Below are 17,960 nucleotides of genomic sequence, written 5' to 3'. Positions count from 1 at the left end.
TTAGTTTTATTATTTTACCAATAATCACAAGTCAAAATTATTTGATGGCAAGTTTGTACCTCATTAAACATTTCTTTAGAAAAAATGGCACGTTGATCTATAAAGGGTTACCACCCCTGTCCTACTCCCTTGTTTTTATCTTTACAACATTTCAAAATGATATACAGAAATGGAGAAATTTAAAATGTTAATGTCTAAGTACATACTTTTCAATGAATAGGGGGAAAAAAAAAATCTCTAATAAATCCTTTTACAGGTTATGTAATCATGTCAAAATAATACAGACAAAAATACAAAAGAAATAACAGCTTTTCTTTATTTAGCTGTACATACACATTTTATTTATAACAAAGTGCAAATCAAACAATAAATACATTTACATTGAAGCCCATAAAATCCACAATGAATATAATTGGAAATTCATTAGACAATTTATAAAATTTGTAAGATTTACTCATCTATTTTTAAATTCATTTTGGAATCTGACTTAAAAGAATAAATATCACAAAATAAGCTCATTTAACACTATAGTACATGTCCTTCATAAAACTAGCAATTGCAGCAGTTCAATCTGAAAGAATGCTGACTTACATTTCTATAAATTTCTTTGGAAAATCATCTATTATCTAATCAGGATTTCTTTCAATTACAAGAATTCATTGAAAATATTTGATGATTTTGGAAATTTATCATCAAATTATACCTAAACAAATCAAAATTATACAAATTTGTGATTAATATATAATTTGTACTGACATAACTTGTAAATTCATAAATGGATTTAAATGGATAAAAAAAAAAAAAAAAAAAAAAAAAAAAAAACCTTACTTCCCTAAATAAAATATAAAACAATGCAAGCTTGCATTTGACACATTTAAACAATTACAATCATATTGTAACTAAAATCTCAACATAAATGATTTCAAATCATTCTGTGATGATATGTAAAAATTTTGTTACAATATTGATGATTCTGGCACTTGTACAGTTACTTAAAACATATTTCCATACATAAGCAAAGTAACTCAGAACAGCTTCTTTTCATATCTGAAATGAGAAACGGAGCTAAATAAATATTTGCAAGTACAAACAAACTTACGTTTGTTTGTACTTGCAAATTTACAAACTATACGTTTCTATATAAACAAGTGCTATTGCAATAACAATAATATAAATGTAAGTGCATTGGCAATTTGATTTTTTTTAATACAAGATACTTGAAAGGGGTAAGCTGTGCCAAAAAGAATATAAATAAGGATTAGATGCATTAATAATTAAAGCCAAGTATAAACAGTAAAAGAAAAATAAATCAATAGTAGTGTTACTAACACATGAATTAAAAAAAAAAAGCAGAGGGGGAAAAAACTAAGTATTATGAAAAACATCAATGTCTTTCAAAAACATGAAATTAAAATGCAGATTTTTTTTTCTCAGATAAAAAAATAGTTAAAAACTTTTTGAATGAAAGTGCTTCAAAACCAATGTCTCTTAGAGGCTACAAAGTCTATTAAAATATGTTGGACAATTAATACACCTCTACAGGCTAGGCTTCAAAATGCATATATTTATGTGCAAAATATGTATGTTCTATATAAAGATGAGTTAAAATGACATTGCAGCTTATATTTAGAAATCTACTGTGAAAGATTTATTTGACGATACAGAATTTGTTATTTGTTTCCATTTTTGTCATTAGAAAAGCCCCACTGATTAAATTTGGAATGCATGCCAACATAAATAATGGATTGAAGCAAGAATTAATGTTAGCTGATTCATTTTGTATAATGTTAACATCAGAAAATACCTACAAACAATGATGACTTGAATGCTATAATTAAATTATATTAATGTCCCAAATTGAAGCAACACAAGGGCTATTCGGAGGTATATATAATTTTGGTGGTCAGCACATCCTTTCATACATCAGAGCAGAAGAGAGGGGGGGGGGATGTATAGCATGAAATTAAAATGCATCAAGCCCATATACATGATGAATATTTTGTAGATTTGGATTTTGAGCTTAAAACCATAGTCTTGCAGCTGAGGCCCTATCATTAGGCTCCTGCAATCTCCACTGCTAAGAATAGAATGGAAAATTCAAAAAGAAATTGAAAAATTAAAATCTGAAGGGGGGAAAAAAGCCTTCAATAAATGCTATCCATAATCAAAATTCATTTTCTTTTACCAGCAGAATATGCAAAACATTTTCTAACATAAAAACGAAGTACTCTGTGAATAATAGCTTTATTTTTAATGTGAGCTTTAGAATGATGAATAAATAAAATTTATACTATCTCTATAACAGATTGCTAATATTACAGCTCATTTAATGTAATTTGAAATACAAGTACTTCACATTCATAATCTTCCATATCATTTTTTTTATATTACAAAAATAATAAAGCAAAAAAAAAAAAAAAAAAAAAAGCCAATACTTACGAATGAAGTCCATGTACACCTCCTTCTGCCTGTGCAGACACAGTCCTCTTTTCAAATCGCAGCTTTCCTGAATACATCATATCACTAAAACATAAAGTTTATTAATTAGAAATGTTATCAACGAAAGATTATTTATTGCAAGAAAAACAAAGCATTCAAAATTAAATTAAGATAAATTATTTGATTTCTAAAAAGTATCTAAGAATCTAATAAAAGTTCACAATTGAAGAATAGTAGTTTTTATAGAGAAAGGGAAGTTACAGCACAACACATTAAGTTTGCTATTTTTACATTTTCTCATTTTTAACTAGTACAACTTAAATTTATGAAATATAAACTTTAAAATATACTTCATTTTTTAAAAGTTCATTGCTTTACATTAGTAAGAGTTTTAACCGACACAAAAAAATTGTTAGCCAAGTTTACATCATCTAAAATGTAGCAAAATGAGATATTATAAATGACTTTAATGATATAATAAAGAAGTTATTTAACTACAATAACTTTTTAATTACAGACAGTGAAAATAAACAATAAATTCATTTACCGAAGAATTTCTAAGCTTCTAGATCCTATATCTTGGCAACCATATTTCATGCCAGCAATAAGGTATGGCACAAATCTGTGGATAGATCCTTTGTCAGGAATAGTTCCAGAAACACCCTGAGCAACTCTTACTTTATCTGAATCACTAAAATAAATAAAAAGAAAATGATTATGAAAAATTAAAAAGAAGCAAGAGCAAGTTCTATTTGCTACATGAAACATTTTAAAAGGATTATAAAAGCATTGAGGATCTCTCTATATAAAACGCTAACATGTATGCACAGAAATCAAGCTTATTGCTAATGTCAATGGCAACACGTCAAATATAAATAAAATATACGAATTTCAGATTGCTTTATCCTCAAAACATTTTAACAATTGTACTGAATCAAATGCTTTGTTTAGCTAATTAATTAATGGAGCTGCAATATTATTAGAAGAATTCTGGAGAGTGTCCTCTTAGGTGACTTGGTGAAGTTTGAGGCAGAAGAGAAAAGATATAAAAGAAATGAAGAAATATTCTAGAATTAAAAATTTTAAAGTTCAAAAATAGGCTTAACCGTTGACAGATAAGTAATCGAGGTAATATAAATGTATGGTTTCTCGCCAAGCACATCAAAATCATATCAGTCATCCAAAAACTCTCTAAAAATCTGCAATCCTGGGTGCATAACAGAAATGCTAAAAAATGACTTATTAAGTTACAATAAAAAATTGTCACAATTATATTTGGTGAGAAATGATTCCAAAATTTTCCAATTTGGGGGTCCATATATTAATTTTAAATCTAGCCATAATCATTATGATTTGCCCACGGAAAATGATACTCTAATCTTTCAAAACAATTACCTTATAAAAAATGTTTTTTGTATTATCCCAAGTCTAAAGCAATTACCTTTTTCAATATCTGTACAATTTTTCATTAAACTATCAAAATATTTTTGATTCAATTCTATATACTATCAGAAACAATGCTTTAAAATACTATGATGGAATTCAAACTCTCCAAAACATTCAAGCATATGCTTTTGCCAAACATTCAATCAACAGAAGAATTTCCACTTCCACTTTTATTTCATAATATTATACATTTTGTAATTTGTATCAAACCACTTTAATTAAATTCAAGTGTTTTAGTCAAATCAAATTACAAGGTGAAATATTTTTTAAAGAAATATACCCCGTATTAATAACTAAAAATCCAATAATTTTGATAAACAAACTGGTCGCCAAATGTAGTTAGTATTTATTATTTTAAGATTAGATAATCTCTAGATGAGTTCAGATATGTAAATAAATTGAAACATTAACTAAAAAAAATGAACTCACCCTGCAAAATATCGATCTCTACTTCCTTGACCTTGCTTAGAGTCCATAGCATCTAAAGATCCCATTCCTCTGAATTTTTTAAGTCGGACTCCATCAGAATAAAAGTAATCACCGGGAGATTCGGTTGTACCAGCAACCATAGATCCCATCATTACTGAATTGGAGAGGAAAAGTAATTTTAGAAATGGGATTTAAATATTAACATATAATTTAAAAAATCTAATACTTAATGGTCTAGCTAATTTAATAGCTATATTAATTTTCAACTTTCCTGATAAGAAATATGAATTAAAAGAGTAATTTAAGAAATAAGACCTATTCATTCCATGCATACAACTAATTTATTAATTTTGAAATACGTACCTGTAGATGCTCCAAGAGCCAATGCTTTAATAATATGACCAATAGATTTTATTCCACCATCAGCCACAATGGGAACTCCATAATCTTTTGCATATTGAGCAACTTTAAAAACAGCAGTACCTTGTGGTCTGCCACAAGCCATGACTGAAAAATGTTTTTTTTTAAAAAAATATTAAGCAAAATTTTATACAGTTAAAAGACACGCTAATCATTGTTTGATGATTTAAGCAGTTACTAAAAACATCAACTAAGAAAATATAAAGAAATTTAATATTACTAAATTCTTTTCAATGCACACATTCTTTTCTTTTTGCTGTTAACTTCTAAAAAGAATACATTTTTATAGTGTGATTAATCAATGTAAAAAATTAATATTTATATTTGTCTGCAATACACATAAAATATTTCATTTTTAATGTGAATATATGATACAGATAAACAAAACTATAAAAGCTAAAATTTTAGATTAAAAAAGTTTATATAGGAAATAAAAATATAAATTAAACTTTCATGAATAAAAATATTAGAAAAATATAGTATCTTACTTAAAAACAATAACAAAAAAATAAATAGAAAATTGAGAATTTTTATTATAACAAAATTTCTGACAATTCAATTTTAAAATTCATCAAATGATGCAGTTATCTGGAGATAAAAATTTTCTATCCATTTAAAAGTCAAGTATAAGGTCAAAGATTCTATTATGCTCTAAACACACGATTTCAAAATCATTCCATTAGATTTTTTATTCGAAACTAAGCTCTATAACTATTTACAAAATGATCAAAGCAATATTACTTCAGATAAGATAATTAGTTTTTGAATACTCTATAACAGAAGCCTTTTTTTTTTTTTTGCTAGTTACATGGGTATTAAAATTCTAAAATATTTTTTTTTAATGCTAACAAAAATTTAATCTTCATGAAACAAATGCAGTTGTCTCCATTCAATGAAGTTCCATTCAACAAATTTTTCTATTTCATGAAATCAAGATTCTTAATTCTGAATGATATTTACAGCCTATTTATTCTACACTTAATGAAATTATGTTTACTTTCCATATTATATATCATCTACTTTCAGTATCTTCCCATCAAAATTACAAAATCAGTTGCTATATATATATAAGGTAGGTAGGTATGAGATAAACACATGGGAGTTACTGAAAAAAACAAATTTTCTTCTAGTTTATGAAAAATTGTAAGACCTAAATATCCCACAAAAATGACATAACTGAAAAATCTTTTGAAATGCAATAAGTTATGATAATAAAAGAAGTTATTTAGAAAAAAAAAATTCACAAGAAGAAATAACAATATTGATACAAAATGAAGAAAATGTTTCAAATGTCTTGTGATCTTTCATAAATGTGTGAAAACTTTCTATGAAAAGAGAATGATTATTTTTTAAATCTAAGACGCATGTCAATGCAATAAATTAGATAGGCAAGTTTCATTCTTTTCTCTTTCTTGCTTTTATAGTTTACTATATAAATTCATATTCAATGAATATTCTTTATAGCTAACTTTTTGTAGAGTGAAGAGATTTTGTTAAATAGGACTTGATTATATTTCAATCAAAAAATTATCAGCAGAGAAGGAGAATAAAGAGCACAGCAGTAATAGCATTTTTGATTATTTAAATAAAAGGTTTTCAAGTTAAAACAGTACATAATCCCTGCATTAACAGTCCTATTTTATTTTTACCATGGTTATTTTTCAATTTCACCATCATTTCAAACCACATTATCAAATTTTGTCAGGATATTACATAAGATTTAATGTCATTTAGTAATAATTAGATTTTGAAAGGATGCTATCTAATGATTCTTAAATGGGGGGGGGGGAAGAGAAAACCCCTTATGATTTTTTTATCACGTTAGAAATTTAAAAAAGTGAATTGACACATTATGCACTTACCTTCTTGTGTAATACAGATGGAGCCACTTCCCATTCCCACTCTTAACCCATCAACTCCAGCATCAATCAAATTCTTTGCTTGTGAAGTAGTTACAACTGAAATAGAAAGTAATATTATGCATGGCATATAAAAACACTTTTTGAAAAAAACATGTCAAATAATTTCAGAAAAATAGAATTCAGTGTTATATACACAATATGTGTATATATGTGTGTAACACAGATTAAACACATTAATTTTTAATGTGGCAAACAAAAATTACCACTTCCTTTTGCACTAGAATGCATCCTCTAAAGCACCATTCAAGATTGTGCTTTATTTTGAAGTTTTGTTTTTATATTTTTGATACCTATTTGCAAAATACCTATAGAGTGGTATGAGATGCAGATTAATTTCTGGGAGAAACCCAATCTAAAACAATAATATAAATTTATTCTTCAAAGCAATAAACAAGTTCTTGTATTAGGTGAATAATTAGTCATCAAATTACTTTTTCAAGTACAAGGGGTTAATACTGATTTAAGAAATATGTGAATCATTTGTATTAAAATTTTTAGAATGATATGAATATAAATCAATAATTGTTGTGGGCAATTTCTTTGATGAAGTAAATAAGAATGTTGCAAGAGATAAAACTAAATCAAATTATAAAATAGTTATGTAAGACAATGTGGAAAAAAGAAAAACCTTAAAGAAACAGACAAAAAGCAAAGCAAAGAATATTTTGTAAGTCAGAAAATTGAAAGCAAACAGAATATAAAATATTTTTAAGATTGTTTTATAACTTCGTATAAATTTGATGAACAATTCTTAGACACATTACATTTAAAATAAAAAATCTTAAATTAACCAATATTTAGTTATTTTACATTGTTGACCAAAATCCAACTATATGAAAATAATCTTAAAAGCAAGGGAAAAAAAGATTCATAATTAACATCAAAAGTTTGCCAAAAACAGGATAAATAATATGGTAAAGTTAACGTTAATAGAGAGTTTGAACAAAATTTTAAAATAAAGCAGTTGTTCAAATTAGTATATTCAAAAGAATTTCAAGAACATCCATGTACATACCATTACCACCAATCACTTGAACTTGAGGATAGTTTTTCTTGATATATTTTACCAATTCTATTTGGTAAATAGAATTTCCTTGTGATGAATCCTAGGAATAAAAATAATATTATTAAAGACAAGGAAAAATAATTAACAAATAATTATGAGATTATTTGCAGAACAAAAGTCTAATGATTTAAATAAATCTTTAAGCATTAAATTAAATTTCCTTGATATTTACACAATTCTTCAGAAGCTATGATAAATGCCGTTATGGAAATAAGCAGAAACACTAGTCAAAAAGGCAAGATTGTACATTATGTATAAAAATTAGTGGTCTAGAAATTATTACATTACAATTTATATACAGTAAAAATTACAAACCCTACCCCCAGTTTTATAATAAAAATGTGTTTTCCCTGCTTATGAATGAATGCAAATCATATTTACTCCCCCCCCCATTTACAATTGTATAACAGCTGGTATGTGATAGTAATATTGCAGTATTTAAAATGCACAATGAAATCAATATAAATATTTATCCAAATATATACTGATGCTTTTTTTTTAAAAAAATATTTCTTTATTAACATCAATTTCCCATTTCAACAAATATTTAAGAACAAAGACAAATTAAGTACATTTAAAGAAATGTTTTAAATATTTGTCTCAATAAAAATTTAGCAAAAATATTGTTTAGGGCAGCTATGATAAGTAGTTATGATATCTTTATGTTTTGATATTTAGAAATTTAGATATTCGAGTTCTGTAAATAAATTAATGCAATTCATCAATAACATTTTCAGTTGCATAAGAGCAGATGAAGCCTTTTGTGCCTGGATCTTTTATTACCTTAACAAAGGAAACATATCCAATTTATAATAATTTTTTGTTAGTAGCATATTCAGGGGGAAAAATTTTAATAATTAGCAAGATGCTGCAATTTCAAAGTACACCTTTTTCTCAATAATATCCTTTAAAAAGTACCAACTAAGATGTCTATTAACAGAAGTCAAAAGTTAAACATCAAAAGATAACAACTAATGTAGATAGAAAACTAATTATCTAATTGATAAACATTTATTATTTATTACTCTTTTAGATTGACCATTTTTTAAACCCTTCCAAAAAACTCAAATAAAATGAAAATCAAGTACTTTGCTTCAAGAAATTTATGAATATTTTTTTAAAAATCGGGTAAAAAAAAAATCATTAATAAAAGATTGTTCTGTATTAATAAGAAAATATCAGTTTTATATAAAAAAACAAACTATTATTATTAAATAAGATAAAAAAGTCAAAACTGCACAAGAGTTTTATGGTAAAAATAAACAAGAAACATCTGAATTATAAATAGATATTTTACTATTAAATTGCTGCTAAAGAATTTGACTGCAATCTCAAATATTTTTTAAAATGTCTATACAATGAATATAAATAATTTGATATTATTCATCTATCATATTTTTTAATATAAATAGAATATAAATTATGGACAATTTCCACATGGCAAAAAAATGAATACATAAGGAAAGAAAAAAAAAAATCTTAGCAATTTTTAGTTTAATATGAACGAACACTTAAACTAATAAACAAAATATTTACCACACAATGTTAGCTCATTTAATTTATATTACAAGACTAAATTTACCCATTCAATATATTTTATGGATGTATGTTCCATTAAATATTTTTTATGGAACTTAATTTAAAAAAAAAAAAAATATTATAACTGTGATAAACTTTTTCAGAAGAAACATAAGACAAAAATTTGTTTAGTTCAAAAAGATTCAACAGCTGTTATCTAATATTATAAAATTTCTTGATCTTCCGCATATGACAATATATTATTCATCTTATATATGATTTTTGTTCAGTTATTCATATACACTTATGATTTTTGTGCAGCCTTTTTTTCAAAAGAAATCCAATGATATTTATGCATGCATATGTGAAGTGAATCAAAACTCAACATTCCTTCTTAATTGATTTTAAAGCAGGAATGTATTTGAAAGCATATGCTACCTTTATATGCGAAAAAAACTGGTTGAAAGAGAAGCAGGTTGGGAGTGATAAATCAATCATTTGATGATTTGGACATGAGAGTAAAGTTCTGGAATAAAGAAGGCAAAATTAAATAAAAAGCAAATTTCAAAAAGTTACTGCATAATAAGCTTAATGTTTTAGGGAAAACTTAAAAACAAAATTCAAAAATTTGAAATTTTATTAGATTTTGGATACTCTACAATTCATGGTTAATTGCATGCATCTATATCTCTACTGAGCAAAACTTTTTCTGTGGGAAATATTTTGGTGGAATAGAAACACTTTCATAGAGTCAGTTCAAACACAAAATTACTATAGAGGACAATAAAAATGGCTAAAACTTCTTTAAAGGCATCAAATGTTAAGATATTTTTTAAAAAAACAAAGCAATCTACTTTAAAATTGTTCACACAAAGCAATATTGTTTATTAATAATAATACTTTTCATTTGGAAGGAAAATTCTGAGTTAGCAAGCATTTAAAAAGGGAAAATATTTAAGACATACCAAGACTACAACATCTACACCAGCTTGGATTAGAAGCTTAAGTCTTTCTTTATCAGATTCTCGAGTTCCAATAGCTGCACCCACTAATAGTTGTTTATTTTCATCTTTTGATGCATGAGGAAAATTTCGGCTTTTCTTCAAATCTGTCCTGGCAATCAGTGAAATTAATTCTCCCTTGTCATTTACTATTGGTAATTTACCTATGGGGAAAAAATTAGTTAATAGGATATTAATAACACATTTTATATAGATAATAATAATAAAGCACTTTACACAGAAAGGTTCGAAAAGGAATTCAAACCTTTTTTGCTTCTCTGAAGTATGGCATTTGCTTCTTTTAATGTAACTGTTGATTTAGCATAAACTAAATCTTCTTTCTTAGTCATGACCTATAAACAAATATGTATTAAAGGATATTCCCAAATATAACACATGGGATTTAACATTAAAAAAATGGAAATAAGAAAGTAATGTCACCTGTTGTAAAATATCAGCAATACCTATAAATAATATTTATATTAATATTCAATGTTGGAAAAGTTTAGTAAACCATAAATGTTTGAAAGTCAATTTAATATATAAGTATAAGAAGAAAAACAATCTATTTAGACAATCAGAAAATAATAATCTATTTTGAAAGTTATCTTCCAAAATACTTTTAGAATGGATAAAAGTGGAAGTTTTAATTTTTATAAAATTATAACATACTTAATGCAAGTGTAAAGTTGTTTATATTTCAATAATTATGCTAATATGTAAATGTGCCCTTTAAATTTAAAAAGAAATATAATTTCATTCCTTAAATTATTCCATAATTTAGTTTACAGGTGATATAACTATTCCATTTCCCAAGTTTCAAATATAAGTAATTTCTTTTTCATTTAATAAAGACAGTTAATAATTTAAATATTAAAAAAATTCAATTTTCTTTCAATTCTAAATAAATAATTTACTCTAATATCTCTATTTTTGGTTCCAAAATTATATAGATTTTTCTTGGATTTGATAGAAACTATAATATCTCATTGTAATGCCAAATAACATTTTGGATCATTGAAAACTTATGCCACTTTCAAAATAAAAAGATCCACTCTTAAATGCAAGAATTTGCTACCACAATAATCTAAGGATAAAAATGAGTATCATCTCTTATTCTTAAATATTTGAATAATAAAAGTATTATTTTCTAACATTTAATTGACTGGCAAAAGAAATTTCTCTGTTTAAGATTAACAAAACATTATACTTTAATGATAACATATTCTGGAAAAAAAAATAATTATTAAATAAATATAATAATTTACCTCAGAAAGTGGCATTTCATACATATCTTCTCCCATAAAATCTATGTCTCTTGATGTAACAATTCCTACCAAAACTCCGCCAATTTCGCCATTTTCAGTGATAGGAACTCCAGCAAAACCTTTAGTTTTTTTCACCTCAATCACATCTTTAAGTTTATGTGTCGGACTGAGAACAACAGGGTCCCTAATAAATCCATGCTTGTATTTCTGAAATAAAAGCAGAAAATGATGAATTCCACAGCAATAAAGATTTGATATAATACAAATCTGTAACATTAATGCACATTAGAGAAATTTTATGTCAAAGTATACAAATTTTCTTTCATTTAAATTAGAAATTTTGAGTTTAAAATTGTTTATCTCAATTAAGGTTCTAAAAAATATGTTGACAGTTTAGATGATATAGCAATAGAATTTTTGTCTAAATTTACAGGCTAATGCAAGTGATATCCCAGAATGATTAAGATTTTATTGCTCCCATCTAACTTTTCTCTAAATATCTGGCTAGTTATTTTACATCCATATCTTTTATTCAATCAATTTATATGCCATGAGTATATTGATTTATATATATAAATAAATCCTTAGGTAGTCAAGAGATACCACTGATCTTACTTTTCTAATAAATAAGAAAAAGAAATCCCAAGGCAACATTTTCAGATTTCTTAATCAAAATATCAACATTTAAAAGGATATACAAGTTTATCTAAACCATAGGTTAAATGTTAAGAGACATGAAAAGAATGTTTAAAAATTTTCAGAATTAGTTAAAAGAAGTAAAAAAAAAAAAAAAAAAAAATCTAGAAAATTTCTAGCTACTTTATAAAGAGTTTAATAATAGTTTTGAATAATACCATTTAAAAATAAGTAATGGTGATATGGAGATTCACTGATCAGCTGTATTAAATACAATTATAAGTTTCTAAAAATGATAAGCAATATTATTTTAAATGTTTCAAGTAAATTTCCTTACATGTAACATTTGTTTACTTGCATTATGTAAAATTATATACAACTTTTTTTTTTTTGTCGAAATTGTACATTTTTTCTAGGGACACTAACAAATACCAGTTTTAATTTAGTTCATTCAAATCCACACTTATTTTAGAGAGCAGCTTACATAAATAGATAAGGAAATGTCTTGCTAACAGATAACATATAAAAAAATTGTTCATTATTTACCTTTACTTTCATAACTTCACTAGCCTGGAATTCTGGAGTACAATTGTGATGGATAATACCAATTCCTCCTTGTAACTAAAATCAAAGTAATTTTAAGAAAGCAGATTGAAGGAAAATTATACAATTTCAAGAAAATATTTGCCATTTTGGAAACATTTTGAAGATTTTCAAGAAATAGATATCAAGAATAATATATATCACAATAACAATTTGTTATTGGACAACTGCAACTCAGAATTCACCAATTAAAAAATTCTAATTATTCAAACTCAAGGACCTATTTCAGCCAATATTCACACAAATTGATTTATGTTTCATTTCATCATTTTACATTTAATTTGAAAAAAATACATAATTTAAAATTTCTATTTTTTAATACATAGAAAAAAAACCCTGCTATAATCATAAAATTTGAATTAAAATTTTAATGTCTCTTGAAAAAGAAAATCTGTTGTTCACAACCTAAAATTTAAATCAAGACATTTAGATTTGTTGTATCAAAGATTTTAAAATGTCTTAGCTTTTTGAGAAATTAAATATATGTTTTTTAAGAAGCAATAGTAATAAATTTTTTCATAAACTGTTAAAAATTTTAACAGAATGATTGATACACATTTTAAAGAAACATTGTGAATGTTTAAGAGATTTACAGGCTAGAATAAAAATTAAGATATTTTGAACCATGAATTTAAATTTTCATCAATTATTGAAAGAAATTATTCTAGTTTAATAGAAATCTGTATTTACAGGATGGAATAGGCAGCTAGGCATTTTGAACCACGAATTTAAATCATCACCAATCATTAAAAGAAAGTATTCAAGTTTTCAATAAAATCTCAAGCCTTAGAAAGACAAAATAATTCTAAAAGTAAAAAATAAAGTAAAAGAAATATGATTTCTTTTCTGTATTTTGGCACATTTAAATTCAGCTTATACATATATATATATATATATAAAGCTTGTGATGGCAGCATCAAATTTACTTTTCAATGTAATAAGAAATGGATTCTTCGATCTATACAGATTATCTACATGCATTTTTACACTGCACAGAAAAAAATATCAAATACATTTATTTGCAAGCACAATGCATATTTTGCCTTAATACATTAAAAAAAAAAAAGAATGTTAGAACAGACAATATTTTTTGTATTTTAAAGTGTTATCAAAAGTATTTGCTTAAAATTTCAAAATCAAACATCAGAGGAAAGGAAATATGGGATACTTTTAGACTTTTATTGATGTAAACCAAACATTAGTTAATTTTCTTAAAATTTTATGAGAAAATATAGAAGAAAATAGAAGAACATTTATGACTTTTTCTAAGCATTGCCATTTTTCATCAAACTAAAAATTTCAAGGAATAAAAGTTAAAATGATTCAACAAGAGTATCAACATATATACTTACAGCCATTGCAATAGCCATTTCAGATTCTGTAACAGTGTCCATAGGTGAAGAAACTAAAGGAGCTGCCAATCTTATCTTTTTGGTCAACTTTGATGAGAGATCCTTTGTAAGAAATATATAAAATGAATTACATGCATTCAATCTGCATTAAATTCAAATTTAATTCAAACAAATATTATTAAAATTGTTAAATATAAAAACTAATTTTTTTTTTTTTAAAAAAATTGCTTTTCAGTAAATTAAAGTTTGTGCCTTCATATAAAATAAATGGATTTACAAAAAAAAATCTTTTAATTATTTATCACATATATAAATGGCATAGTTACATATTTTTGTAATTTAATTAATAAAAATGTTTTTTGAAATGATTATGATAAACATATATACAGTAAGGTGATTGTTACATCTTATAATAAGTAAATAGATTAGTTTAATTATGCTTCACCACATTTACTTTAATTAAAATAATAATTTAAAATAATTAATTTAACATAAATTTTACATTTTTAATTTTTTAATCAAAAAATTTATTTAGATAACTGGTTAAGTTAATTTAATTAAGTATTAATGAATAGATTTCAGTAGGGGCATAGAAAAGAATTAGAATGCAGCAAATTTTAATGTCAAAAATATATATAATTTTTATTTGAATAAAGCATTGTACTTACAACATCTTCTCCAGTAAAATCGATAAATCCAGGTAAGATGAGAAAATCACTATAAAAATAAAAAGGCTCAAATGAGAAACTTTTATTGCAATTTTATTAAATGCATGCATATTATAGATTCACATATTTAGTCTCACTCTAAAAAATATTTTTACTATTTTTGAATTAACTTTCCATTTGTCATTAATGCTATCTGCTACTCTCCAGTACTAGTTTCTAAATACAATACATTATTTCTTTTCATTTGGAGTCTATATTTTTAAAGAGATTATGATCAAAATTATATATGACAGGGATTATCCCATCCTGTTTGAAAGTAAAATTACAGATTTTAAACCATTAATTAACTACATGCATAAACATTTATAATTTTTTTTACAATTAAATAATAACAATTAAAAATATAGTAAAGAGAAGATACATATAAAGAAGCACACTCATTTACATATTCAATGTATGAAGTATCTCATTTATACTTTATAAAATACATCACATGCATATTTTTTCTATTTAACAAAGCAACTGAAAAAATTCCTGCAATCATTGGTTGCGCAATTTCAATCTGTATATAAGAATCATATACAGTATATAATCCTCTTAATAGTTTCCATTATTCATTATATTTGATAAAAAATAATTTCATAAATATTTTATGAATGAAGGAATCATGTATAATGCAAATAGCCTTGGTTATTTTATATTGTAAGAAGGGGTATGTAAAACTGCTTATACAAAAGCATGAGCAATACTGAAATTCTGTACAAAAATGCAATTTTGCATCAATATTCAAACTTTAAAAGTAAAACATGCAAAAATAAGACTTAAATGCATTTCAGACAACTTTAGATTCCCATAATTTATTTTGAAACTAAAATTCAACCAAATGAATAACTACATATTTATTTTTATTACGGAGCTTTCAATTTATGTTATTGAAATATAGCATATACATTTTATTAACTGTTAATGACAAGTGCCAAGAAGCCTTGTAATATTTAGCATTGCTGTAATAAAATATATCTTACTGAACATTAAATTTGAAAAGTCAACAATTAGTTCTATACTTATATACATATTCATTAAGTTAAATAATTTTTTAAATATGGAACATGTAGATGTCCTCGTATGAATTACAGTAATTTTAAGTTTATAACATTAAGAAGTAAGTTTCATTTACATAATTTTTACCTTAAAGCAATTTTGTAGTCAAATTGTAGATATGTTTTAAGGATAGTAACAATTACAGATTCAAGAGTAGAAGTTATGTTGATCTCAGATTTTGTTTTAAATTCAGTATTTTATGTATATTAATTAATTCATCTATAAGTTTTCTATTTTCAAGTTTGTAATATATAATATAAAACAGGTATTTCATCTTCATTCTAAATTTCAAATAGGAGCACTTATCACATTGAAATGGATTCTATTTTACAACACTGGAGCATCAAAATTAGTTTATTTTGAACTTTCAGATAAAAAACATATTTCTTAAAAAACTCATATGCAATAGAAATCAACAACATCCTACAGTATAAATTATGTATTATAAATATATAAATAATTCTTTAAAGTGAAATATAATTCATAAATATACATATATTCTGTACTGTTAATTTATTTACAAGCCAGAAAGTATTTTTATTGTTAATATTTCTAATTTACTGATAAGCAAAGGAAACATTGTAAATCATTTGAATATTTTCAAAACAATTCATGTTAATACTAAACATTTCATAGAATATTAATAAAAACAAATCTTAGCAACAACCAATTAGAAAAAATTGTAAATTACTGAAATGATGAAAATTTTAAGAATTATTTTAGTACGCTAAATCAGAAAATTTTAAAACATTTGTAATCACTACAAGCATTAATAACAGAAAGATCTGACTAATACGAATATCAAACGTATTTTGCAAACGATAATATTGATATTTAGATAGTTATTTGAATGTATAAGAGATGCGGGTAATTGCATTTCAATGGAAATAAAAACAATAAATGAATTAAAAGTTGCACATATGTCAATCCAAAATATCTTTGGTAATATACATAAATTTTGCTACAAGACAAGTTTTCAATTAGTTCAAAATTAATTAATTAATGTAATTACTTATATGTCAACCCATCTCCGGCGCCGAAAAGTTCTTCTGCGGAAAGACCGTCTTCGGTTGCGAGAGGTGTATTCTTAGACATTTTGAACGAAAGGTACTAACAACTTGAAGATGGGTTAAGAGGAAAGGGAAGAAAAGTTTTGGGAGAGCTTAATTTCACACGTGAACTATATAGCCTTATCATGTAGCGTATACTGATAACAAAATTCGCGTATACTGTCATCTTATCCAATCACGACGCGCGATAACACCGAAAGTTAAAAACCACTTGCGTTATTAAGCGGCTGCTCCTGTATTGTTGCCACACCAGCATTTCTAAACAACAATTTTATCTAATCCTGTATAGCAGATATCGCTGCTCATGCATTTCGGAAATCTTAATTTGTGGTCTTATCTGGGAAAAAAAAAAAAAAAAAAACCTTGCGAAACATGAATTAGATAATTATATCTTACACATATCTGCTAACTGTCTCTCTATTAAGATTCACACTGGCATTAATATTTTCTTATGATTCAATGCTTTAGAAGGAAGAAGTGGAGAAATAAATTAAATTGAAACCCAAGTTGATGACAGAAAATCGTGGATTTTGTTACATGAATGTCTCGTTTAGAAGCATAACAAGCAGTTAAAGACTAAGTTAGAACGTTTAACATTTTTATATATGTTATTCATTTATGTTTTACTTAAAATCTTGTTTTAATTTTATAAGCTAGCGGGACTACAATCAGCAGTGATACCCATTCTTTTAACTCTTAATCCATATCGTGGTAAGCATTTTTTTTCCCCAACCAGAATCAGCATGCAATAAGTTTGATCTTTGTGCACAAATTGATTTTTTGAGGATGCTGAGGTTCAACTCACTGTCTTTTTCAGTCCCCCAATTCAGATTTCGCAAACAATTAAATGTGCCCTTTTTCAAAATTTTAAAACTGTAAAAGAGTGAAAAAGTAAAATGGAAATAACTGCAATTGATGTGGTAGAAATAATTATGAGATAAAAATTTTATCACTTAGAACAGAGCTTAAGCTGACAGCTGTAAGCGAAGTAGAAGCGTTCTTTTATTTTCGGGAGGGGACG

The 17,960-nt window shown here is 25.4% G+C and overlaps 1 protein-coding gene across 1 annotated transcript; it reads right to left on the bottom strand.

Moving 5' to 3' along the window:
* Positions 1-291: 291 nt before the first annotated feature.
* LOC129962697 (inosine-5'-monophosphate dehydrogenase 1b-like) lies at positions 292-17,130 on the bottom strand. Its single transcript, XM_056076625.1, has 14 exons — positions 16,882-17,130; positions 14,769-14,817; positions 14,101-14,202; positions 12,692-12,766; positions 11,510-11,716; positions 10,507-10,594; positions 10,206-10,405; positions 7,672-7,762; positions 6,597-6,692; positions 4,678-4,821; positions 4,315-4,468; positions 2,987-3,130; positions 2,440-2,523; positions 292-1,047 (listed from the first exon to the last, which is right to left on the bottom strand). The coding sequence occupies exons 1-14, from the start codon at positions 16,962-16,964 to the stop codon at positions 1,026-1,028; spliced, it is 1,539 nt and encodes a 512-aa protein (XP_055932600.1). The 5' UTR covers positions 16,965-17,130; the 3' UTR covers positions 292-1,025.
* Positions 17,131-17,960: the final 830 nt, after the last annotated feature.

This window comes from Argiope bruennichi, chromosome 3 (assembly GCF_947563725.1).
Source record: "Argiope bruennichi chromosome 3, qqArgBrue1.1, whole genome shotgun sequence".
In the NCBI taxonomy this organism is placed as follows: Eukaryota; Metazoa; Arthropoda; class Arachnida; order Araneae; family Araneidae; genus Argiope; species Argiope bruennichi.
This window is presented reverse-complemented; position numbering and strand designations above follow the sequence as displayed.

Bases quoted from the DNA above. Each gene is read 5' to 3' on its own strand.
- LOC129962697 (XM_056076625.1), bottom strand. From the start codon at position 16,964: ATGTCTAAGAATACACCTCTCGCAACCGAAGACGGTCTTTCCGCAGAA. The intron at 14,818-16,881 runs GTAATTACATTA...TTATTTTTATAG, and splicing joins GGAGATGGGTTGACATATAA to TGATTTTCTCATCTTACCTG. The intron at 2,524-2,986 runs GTAAATGAATTT...TTTATGTTTTAG, and splicing joins AGAAGCTTAGAAATTCTTCG to TGATATGATGTATTCAGGAA.